Source organism: Punctularia strigosozonata (genome assembly GCF_000264995.1).
Source record: "Punctularia strigosozonata HHB-11173 SS5 unplaced genomic scaffold PUNSTscaffold_2, whole genome shotgun sequence".
NCBI classification, from domain to species: Eukaryota; Fungi; Basidiomycota; class Agaricomycetes; order Corticiales; family Punctulariaceae; genus Punctularia; species Punctularia strigosozonata.
The window spans coordinates 374,422-384,831 of NW_006767434.1; the positions used below are offsets into that span (position 1 = coordinate 374,422).

The 10,410-nt window shown below is 55.7% G+C and overlaps 4 protein-coding genes across 4 annotated transcripts; 3 read left to right on the forward strand and 1 right to left on the reverse strand.

Annotated features, from left to right (window-relative positions):
• Window positions 1–263: 263 nt before the first annotated feature.
• PUNSTDRAFT_130499 (uncharacterized protein) lies at window positions 264–2,683 on the forward strand (the record flags this gene model as incomplete). Its single annotated transcript, XM_007379735.1, has 5 exons — window positions 264–413; window positions 577–772; window positions 829–1,026; window positions 1,080–1,256; window positions 1,287–2,683. 5 exons carry the CDS (start codon window positions 264–266, stop codon window positions 2,681–2,683), a joined length of 2,118 nt encoding a protein of 705 aa, XP_007379797.1.
• A 225-nt stretch (window positions 2,684–2,908) lies between these two features.
• PUNSTDRAFT_61005 (HET-E) lies at window positions 2,909–4,753 on the forward strand (the record flags this gene model as incomplete). Its single annotated transcript, XM_007379736.1, has 2 exons — window positions 2,909–3,922; window positions 4,064–4,753. The coding sequence occupies 2 exons, from the start codon at window positions 2,909–2,911 to the stop codon at window positions 4,751–4,753; spliced, it is 1,704 nt and encodes a 567-aa protein (XP_007379798.1).
• A 2,576-nt stretch (window positions 4,754–7,329) lies between these two features.
• Window positions 7,330–8,415, forward strand: PUNSTDRAFT_130501 (uncharacterized protein; the record flags this gene model as incomplete). The annotated part of the gene is made up of 4 exons (XM_007379737.1): window positions 7,330–7,493; window positions 7,597–7,738; window positions 8,120–8,246; window positions 8,318–8,415. 4 exons carry the CDS (start codon window positions 7,330–7,332, stop codon window positions 8,413–8,415), a joined length of 531 nt encoding a protein of 176 aa, XP_007379799.1.
• A 751-nt stretch (window positions 8,416–9,166) lies between these two features.
• PUNSTDRAFT_130502 (uncharacterized protein) lies at window positions 9,167–9,590 on the reverse strand (the record flags this gene model as incomplete). The annotated part of the gene is made up of 2 exons (XM_007379738.1): window positions 9,167–9,417; window positions 9,473–9,590. 2 exons carry the CDS (start codon window positions 9,588–9,590, stop codon window positions 9,167–9,169), a joined length of 369 nt encoding a protein of 122 aa, XP_007379800.1.
• Between the last annotated feature and the right edge of the window lie 820 nt (window positions 9,591–10,410).

Below are 10,410 nucleotides of genomic sequence, written 5' to 3' on the forward strand. Positions count from 1 at the left end.
AACGCTGGACTATTGGACCAGGATGTCGACGAACCGCAGGCGACCGGAACCTCTCAACCACACCAGCGGACTAACGACATCGGCTCGCCTCAGGATGATCTGACTGTACAGTTGCATCATTGTGGCAAGCAAAGTCACTGCCTAATGTCCGTAACACACAGAAACACTCAGGTCGCGCAATCGCAGAAGCCGGAGGATATCGATCATCGGAGCAGACCGTCGCGCGGCGAGCCATTGATGAGGCCAAGAAAGAGGTCGCCACCATGCAATCTGATACACTGGTGGAACGAGGCGCGGCGGCAGTCGACGAACGGAAAGACCTGGCGCAAGGGCTGGCCTCGTCACCAAAGCAATGGGAATCGTTGTTCAGGCGTCTTAAGCAGTTCACAGAGCTTGTCGACAAGATTGCCGAGGTGATCATTCGTGGTTCGGATTTTTCGTGATTCCGAACTCATGCTGGCCACGGCGAAAGATTCATCCCTATGCAAGCATGGCGTGGAATGTTCTCTCAATTGTGCAGAAGGCAAGTCACACATATCAGTCCGACACGTGTCTCCTGACGAATCCCACCTTTAGACCATCATCGGGCAGGTCAAACTCGACCAATCCATCCGCGACCTCCTCGACACCCTCGAGAACGTATACGACTTTATGGATCAGGCTCAGCCTCTGGACAGCGTCAAATCAGCGGCGAAGCTGCTCACGGCACTCGCTCAGCAGACGACCGAATGCGGCTGGTTCATACACGACTATGCGAAAAACAAGGATTTCTGTACGTTCCGGGTCCCTTGCACATCGTCGTCGCCGTGTCCGTAACCTTGATTACAGTACCACGAATGGCGTCGAATGCCTTGAAGAAACTCGTCCATCCAACCCAAGCGGCGCCAGCGATGGTGAAGGAATACCAAGCCAAGTTCGCGGAACTAAAGTCGCAGCTGCTGGAAGGATCCACGATACGGACAGCCATCGCCATAGCGAACGTCGATCTTGTCGTTCACAGGGTCTTGAACACCGTCGAAGAGATCGGTAAGGAACCCGCCGGCTTGTCTTTCGCCGCGCTGACTGTCGATTATCATCAGCCGTGGACGTCAAGATGCAGCGGTTGGAAGACGCCTGTGCCAGAGGTTCTCGGTTCAACAGAGATAAGAGATGCATTCCAGGGACCCGTCAGACAATTCTTCAGATCATAGCCGACTGGATCAACGATCCGCTTGACGCTCGTCGCGTGTTTCTGCTCTATGGGCCGGCGGGGTCGGGTAAGTCGGCGATCGCTCATACCATAGCAGCTATATTCTACGACATGCTTCGCTTGGGGTCTTCGTATTGCTTTGACAGGTCCAACGTCGAGCTTACTCGTGCTATCCCCTTTTTCGCCACCATCGCCCGCGACCTATCCGAACGTGAGCCTCAGATTCGAATTCAACTTTCGCGGGTCATCGCCCGGGACTCCGCCCTTGCCACATCGAACGATCTTCGCGAGCAGTTTCGGCGCTTCATCGTAGAGCCTGCGTCACAGCTCGCGATCTCTGGGCCGATTGTCATCGTCATCGACGCTCTTGACGAATGTGACTCGTACGCACGCAGCAGACTCTTATCAATTTTGCAGAGTCAGGAAGCGGAGGATGCGCTCCCGCGCAACGTTCGCATCCTCATCACCTGTAGGCCAGAGCCCGACATCATGGACGTGATTCGGGACGCGCCTCTTGTTCATGCTCGATCCATGAATTACGTACTGGGGACGGCCGCTAACGAGGACGACATACAGCTGTATGTCCGTGGACAACTGTCGTCCCTCTCGAAAGTGCATGATGTCGATACCATATGCGCCGATCTCGTCCGCGCCGCCGAGGGACTCTTTCAGTGGGCTGCGACAGCATGTCGCTTCCTGACCGCAAAAACTCCCCCATTGACCATCAAACAACGGATGGCACTTGTTCTACCATCCGATGGCAAACGCACCGCTAATGGCCAACTTGATACGCTGTACTTAGAAGTCCTTCGGACCACCTTCTCTTCCACGCACCCCGAGGTCATGGAGAATTTCCATCGGGTGATGAGTCTCCTCATGACGGCGGTCGAACCGCTGTCCATCTCGGCATTGCAGGATATCGTTAATGGACAGGCAAACCTGGATCCAGATATGATTCAAGGGGTACTCGCGGGAATGGGATCGCTCCTATCTGGAACCGATCGCTTGGACGTCGTCGTGCGCCCTCTGCATACGTCGTTTCGAGACTTCATTCTAGATCCCAAACGCAGCCACGAATTTGTCGTCAAGCCAGGGAAAGAGGAGCATCTACAATTCGCGCGGGGGACCCTACGTCTTCTGTTGAGCGAGCAGTTGCACATCAACATGTGCGGACTCGAGACGTCCTATGATCTCAACACGGAATACCATGACTTAGAGGAGCGTGTACGCACGAACATCCCGTTGAGTTTGGTCTATTCCACGCGCTACTGGGCCGATCATCTCAAAGAGACTGCGTACGGCTCTGGCCTGCTGCAAATGGCGGAACAACTGCTGAAAGTCAAGTTCCTGTTCTGGCTCGAGCTCCTGAGTCTTCTAGGATCTGTTTCCACCTGCGCGTCGGCACTCCTGAAGCTCAAACAGTGGACACCTCGGGCAGGTCTTTTCATTGGTTACATCTATCGCGTGCGGCTCACATACGTATTCTGCCCTTAGGATACTGCGGAAGGACTGGAAACGGTCTCAATCATCGAGGACTTCCTGAAATTCCTCCGAGCTTTTGGGGTGATGATCGGATCTTCTGCTCCCCACATTTATCTCTCAGCCATACCTTTTGCACCGACGAGGTCACAAGTGCGGCGGCTGTACGAATCAAAGCTTCCCAGAAGAGCTACGGTGGTGTGCGGTGGATCGTCAGAATGGCCCGCCTTAGAATGCACCATGGACTGCGATGGCCGCGTCCTCTGTGCGGAATTCTCCGGCGATGGAAAACACATCTTCTTTGTCTCGCTCGGGTCATCAGGCTGCACTATACATGTGCGAGATGCGGCCACTGGACAGCCGGCCCGTCGACCTGTGCACTGTGGTACAGAGAGTAATGTCCAGTGCGTCGCCTTCTCTTCGGAGCGAGACTTCATAGTGCTGGGCTTGTACAACAACACGATTCAGGTTTGGAATACCAAAGCAGGGCAGCATATCCACACGCTCAGAGGGAACATGGGTTATGTTTCAACGGTCGCTTTCTCTCCTGACGGCAAGCAGATTGTGTCGGGCTCGGGTGACATGATGGTCTGTATTTGGGATGTGCAGTCTGAAAAGCTTGTCCATCCACCACTCCAGGGACATACGAACCGGGTGGTTTCCGTGGCTTTCTCGCCTGACTCCAACTGGGTGGTCTCACGTTCAACAGACGAAATGATTTGCTTATGGGATACCATAACGGGAACACTCGTGCACGAGCTATTGCGTGGCTATCCATCCGATACATCCTATGTCGCATTCTCGCAGGATGGAAAATGGATTGCGTCAGGCGACGAGACCGTGCAGCTGTGGGATGCCAAGTCTGGCCAGCCTATCGGGTCCCCTCTTCGGGGCCACACTAGCGATGTCGCAGCGTTGGCGATTTCCCAGGACGGCAAATTCGTTGTATCCGGTTCTGTAGATGGTGTTGTTCATCTCTGGGACACGACAGAACAGGCCCTCTGCACGACTTTCCATGGTCACTCCAACAGGGTGAACTCTGTGGCGTTCTCGGGAGACGGCCAGTACATCGTCTCCGGATCAGAGGACAGGACTGTACGCGTGTGGAACGCTTCAACCCGACGCACTGAGAAGGACATTGTCAGAAGACACGCTGGCCTGGGCGACGGTATAGCTGTTTCGCCGGATGGGGAGTGTATTATTACTTGGCACGAGAAGGACATTTGTGTGTGGGATGTCTCGATGGGAATGCCTGTTCAGGCGCAGCACTGGCCGGAAAGGACCGCCGAATTGCGCTACATTGCGTTCTTACGCGATGTACACCAGGTCTTGTCGTGGTCGGAGGATGACAACGTTCGCGTGTGGGAAGTCTCCACCGGTCAACAGATTCGCCAGTTCCAAGTTCCGACCTTTCGACCCCGTTGGCCAAACCCTGCAGCAATCTCTCCGGACGGGAAGTATATCGCATTGTCAAGCTCAGGAGAGATTATACACGTATGGGACATCTCCACCGGGGAGCGTTCGCAGGAACCTCTCGAAGGGAACACTGCTCTCGTCGCATCCCTTGCATTCTCTCCAGACGGGAAGTGCATCGCATCGGGCGCATGGGACGAGAAAATACTCCTATGGGACGTCGAGACAGGTCAGACTGTATGCGCACCATTGGAGGGGCATACCAAACCAGTATATTGCGTTGCCTTTTCGCCAGATGGCGCTTATCTCGTCTCCAGTGACCGCGCTGGCGTCATTCGGATCTGGGACTCTGCCACGGGACAGACGATCTGCGGTCCTTGGCGTGGCCATGACGATTGCGTTAACTCCGTCGTTTTCTCGCCAAACGGACGCTGCGTGGCCTCGGGCGGACGTGACGGTACAGTTCGCGTTTGGGATGCGGTCACCGGGGAGGCGATTCGCGAGCCGTTTCGGGGTCACACAAGTTGCGTCGAGACAGTGGCATTTTCATCGGATGGCCAATGCATCATATCACGCGGCAACGACGACACGATCCGGTTGTGGGATGCCTCGACGGGGCAGGCTGACAATGTCGAGGGACTACGGGGTGCGTCACCTCAACGTTTTACTTGATCTTACTCACACTGGCTGTCCGGCGTAGTAGACGATTGCGCTGTCTCAACCCAACCGCAGTCCGCATCGTTCTCGCCAGACGAGGATCACGCTCTTGCCGACATTCAGCTCATAGTCCCTGGCGCTGAACAGATGTCACGGTTCAGAATCGACGATTCGTTCACGCTGAAGGACAACGGCTGGGTCATGGGACCTGACGATCGGCGCCTGATCTGGATACCGGTTCAGAATCGTGACATATGGAGACCGCAGAACAGGCGAACCATCATAGCTTTGGGTGCGGTGACCACGCTTGATCTGAGCAACTTTGCTCACGGCGAGAAGTGGGCCGAGTGCTACGAGGAGAGCTCATCCTGAGTGGGCCGGTGCGTGGTTCACTGGATATCGTGGAGTGGAGAGGTATCTTGTTGTCCAACTTTCAGTACGGCCGGACATCTTCATGAATATGGTTGACCTGAATTGGTGACGTGCCGGGGTCTACAGACGTCGTGTTTAGCGCATATAGTGATATTAGCTGGAAAGACAAGTCGAAGACGACGGTGCTGATCAATGAAATCCGATAGTAAATACTTGTCGTACGATATGAATGCTGATGTAGTCCTCGGGCACAACGACGATCGTACATGCTCCCATGTTACCCGCCTTACCCACCCGTCACCACTCGCATATACGCGCCCGACTCGCGTCGACCCGTCCGATCGCGTGCTCGCCCCGAGAGGTTACCTTCGCCTTGAGGTTGGTTTTGTAGACGGGAAGTTGCGTCGGCAAAGGTGAGGTATCGGCCGTTGACGAGGGCCTAGCCGGTGCGGAGCCGCACAAGGCACGCTTTGCCACCTCCGACTGCTTAGATTATTTTGCTTTGAGTAGGACAGAGGCGATGGTGATATGAGACGATCGCCTGCGTGATAAAGGGCCTCCGGTGAGCAGATCATAGGATTCATGAGAGGAGCAGGTGCGTACCGAAGCCGCGTGCCTGGCTGGCTCCGTGACGAAGCGCTTGATAACGGCTCTGGCAAAAGTCCGCGTGCGCGCAGTTCTGGTGTCGGTCTCATCTAGGATGGCGAACACGACTCAGACATGTAACGCGCCGTGACCGCCAAGCGATACTCACCACCCGATTACAATCCTCCGCGAATACATGCAACTGCCCTTGTGGTGTCGGGACACTGCTCATCAGTACGCCGTTCGATCTTCGGTGAACGAGATATCATTGCGCACCTGCACTGCTCCCGCCATATCTCAGTCTTCATCGAATACGTGACGGGCTGCGCCGGCGTTCCGCTGGCACCGATTTTGAAACCGATAGTCGCGTTGAACATTATGAGGTCTCGCAAGCGGTCATTCACCATGTTTCGTGCCTGCGCTGCATTCGGTCGGGTCGTGGACCCCGCAGGTATGATATCTGGCGTATCGGTTGGGTTGCAAGGCGAGGCGGAGTTTCTATCATGCAGATGGTTGAGTCAAACAGAGCAAGCACCGTGCGCTACTGCTTAACAGGGGAAAAAGGGTACAACATACTTGAAAGTGTCGACGGCCGTGCGTGCAGCATGGACCGAGATGGCCGTTCTTGATGCACATAGCCGTCAGCGGTCCCGGTCAGGATGTTTTCGCTCGCCCTTTGCGGAATCCAGACAGATATCTCAACACCTCGAGTGTCTGTTCTCAGCGCCCTAACGCCGGAGACCCGCTGGGTGAACAGTATACAAACGGCGTCTGGGCATTCGCGGCCGCAAGCGAGACCATGCGACCAAGCATGGCGATAGCATTCTGAGTTTGATCATTGGGCGTGGTCCGAGAGCCTTGGAAGGTACACAGACGCCCTAAAGCGCGGCTACAGAGAGTTTCATTCATGCGACAGAATATTCAGAGATTAAAATGCAAGAAGAAGCGGCACCATATTGACAGGCTTTTGTAGATTAGAGAGCACGAAGGTGAGCACGGTAAGATGCGTAGGTAGGTGGCGCGCCATTCTTCACTCTCTGCCACGGTCGCACATCAGGACGTACGCCGATAAAACTGAAGACTCGCACCGGGCGATATAGGGACGAGGACGGGCGCGAGGTATAGTCGATGGATAACAGTAGTGTGCGTGTTCGATTTTGCGCGGAATGACGACGTTCGTTCACTCACCTGGTTGTGTGCCATCGCAGTCGAGCATCGAAATCTTGATCCCGCTCGCTCTGGCTTCAAAGTTAAACTGATCAGACACCCATCCTACTTGGTCCAGGACACCTCCAGAGCCCAAGAACGCGTCGACCTCGGATCTCCCGCACGCGTCGCCATCGTAGGGCCGTCCCAGACTAGGAGCCTCATCTACATACCTATCGCCTGGGAACGACGTACTTACGCTCTCCTCTCCTTCACCGAAGTCAAGTTCCGCTCCGAAAGCCATGCCCGGGCCCCGGACGCGATACGGTCTGCCTGTGAACATGTGCACGTCGCCTTCTCGCCCTCTCGTGCGCCTCCTCCTCATACCACTTCGTATACAAACATTAGCGTCATGCCACCATCGCCGCCGCTATCTCACCTCCGCATCATTCGCCTATACCATACCTCCCTCAGCATAGTCCACCGGCATGGCGGCCCGTCCTCTGGACATGAAGATGCTTCGCCCGAAGGCGAATAGTCTAGGGCACGGGTATGAACGCTGCGACGACTACGCCTACCCTCAGACCGGACAGGCATTTGTCGAACGGAGTATGCGGGAGGCTGGCCATACCGTCCCGCATGAGCAATGGGAGTATATGCGGCCGGCGGCGCGTCCACTCCCGGTACGTTTTCCTGCATTGTCTCCGCCCTTTGTACCCGCACCCAAGTCCACGGATGCTGACGCGCGCATATAGGCATACCCTCCGTAGGCGGCCTCACGACGAACGCACCGGCCTGGCTCTACATCGGCCTCTCTTCCTCATCAACGCCCTCGACGAACCCTACGAAGATCGTATCGGCTTGCTCATGAATGCTCTTTCCCAATGGTTAACTGAGGTGAGTACGCGTCCGCATCTTCTCTTCTCATCATCCTCTTGCACCCGCTCCGGTGCTCACGAATCCTTGCTGCGTGAACCTGCTCCCTCTTCTAGTATACATCTATGGATCACGATTGACACTGATACGCGCATACACTCGTTTCAGGTATCGCAAATCTCGAAGCACCGCGTTAGTGTTCCTTCACGCCCCTTCGGCCAGCCTCAATCGCTCCTCCGGACGGCGTGCGTTATCATAAAACGCCAACTGGCCCATGATCGCTCTTGTCTATGATCGACGGCAGCGTAAATGCATCCCACTGCGAACCGGCGCTTCTTCTCAAATGCCCGCATCGTCTCATCCAAGCATGTGAATTGCGTCAGCCTGACTTCGTCTCTCCAGTCGCGTTACTTCAACAGTCGGCTTGACGTCGTCGTTTACGCGCCGCTATGCACCTTCGAGGGTGATGCCGACCCGAAGCAGGCCTGGATATCTAGGGCTTTGTCGACGACGCAGGCGCCTTTCAAAGGTATGTTCCGGTTCTTCTTCGCCGCGTCCGCTCCTCTTTTTCTTCGCCGAGACTGATCCTCACCTGAATAGGTCCCGAGTTGCGCGATGTCGTCAAATCACCTGTCATAGGCTTTGGCTCCTGCGACGAATCCGAGCGCTCGACCGCACGCGGGTGTGCGCAGCGCTGATGCACCGAGGATGAAAGTATGGACTGCTCGTCACCGGCGTGCTCTGCTCCTCGGGTGCGAATGACATCGCGAGCTTCAGGATAGCGTGCAACAGGAGAGACCGAAGGGGCCGCGATTCAAAAGCCCGGGTTTCGTATGATGTGCGAAGGCCGGTGATCGGAGCGGGAGGCGGGACGTCGAGGCCGTCGAGGTCTTCGCCGATTTGGGGGAGATATATCCGCGAGTTGAGGAAAACGAGGGCGAAGCGGCGGTGATCAAACACATCCTGGCCAATGTGAATACAGGGCGATCGTTAGGGCTCGTGAATGGCATATTGGCGAAGATCCTCGGCCGTGCACCCGTCATTGACCCGAAGCTCCACGGGTCCGTTACTGCCTGGAGTACACCTACGTATGTGAGTGCACCATCCTGTGAAATTCGATCAATGTCGATTGATGTGTGTTATTGTGCGGTACAGCACTGCGCGTGGCCGGTTCCCCTACATGGCAACGGCGATGCTGGGACGAGGGACTGGATAGCAGACATTAGGTCTCTCTCTTGACTCTCGGGCATTGGCACCGTAGTCATGATATGAGAAGGAATAGTTGGTACCCATCTGGGCGACAAGCATGATTCCTTCCGATCTCGAGATGTAAAATCTCATACACCCACTGCAGCTTATCGAGCAAAAAAATCCTGGTCGTCCGCGACTTCACGCTCTATCAGTATCGTTGCTCATAAGCGATCTAGACCGATCTTCAAGTCTTTGTATCTAGGTCTGAATCCCCACGTCTCCGTGCGTCAAGGGACATGACACCCAGCAGTCGTACAATGCGCTCCCGATGAACATCTCCGATATGAGACCCAGGGCAAATGCGTTCAGCTTTAGCCGCGAAAACTGAGGTTCTCGGCAGTGGCAGCGTTCCACAGATACCTCCGCAGCGTTGCCAGTCGCCATCGCGCCCGCCTCGACGTCCTGCGCGTCGCGAACAAGTTCACCGGTCCCGAATTGTTTTGAGGCGGCTGCCAGGTTGAGATGTGTGCAACGATTTGCCTCCACTGGGACGAAAATACGTACCAGGCAGAATCATGGTCTTCAACTGCAACTCGGAGAAGCCCATGGACGGTAGTCGACCCAGAACGCGGGGAGAAGAGAAGAGGTAGTCGGTGCGAGCCCTTGGGGACGAGGGTGACATCTCGAGTGCCCTTCGATCCGAATCGAGTGGTGCCGTTATCGACCGGGATAGGATCGGACGAACGTTCCCGTCCGTCGCTTCTCCTTGGATTGCGGGCTGCTGATGCGGGCCGCATGACGGTAGGGGATGTAGTCGAATAAGCGCGCGATACTTCCTTCATGTTACGCGTAACGGTGGCGGCGCCATGACTGCAGTTTGTTGAGTGAGAGATTAGCGTCGCATTCTCTTCGTCATCGCCTGCCTCGCCGATGCAGTGCGTCATGCCGGAGTCCGCGAGGTTGACCTGCATGTCCTCGAGCTTGATTTTGTAGTGTACATCCAGGCGGGCTATCGCGGACGAACCGGCGGAAGAGCCAGGTTCGATTCAGCCTGGAAACACGATAGTTGGGTGGAAAGACGAGAACGCACGCAGTTACCCACCACGCGCGAGGACGCACCGCGCACGGTATCTCATATACCAGACGTCGGGATTCGAAGATCTTGGCATGCCTTGCACGCTCCTTTCCATTTTGCAGCGAGGACGAATGCTTCGTCAGCCTCAATAGCCCCGCTTTGATGTAGCCGCGCCGGGGAGGCGAAAGACCCCGCGTTCGGTTTGGCGTGCTTCACGCGAGCTATGGACGCGCGAATGAGCATACTGGGGATGGACTCAAATCCGTTGTCTTGGAGTAGGCTGACTTGAGGCAGGTAGTAGGTGGACCGACGGTAGCGGCAGGTACGATGATACAACGAGTTGCGTGCTGTACGAAGCAGGCTCGGAGAACACGATCGAGACGAGACGCATTATATGATATTGCCATGCGAGTGCACATCTGAGTCG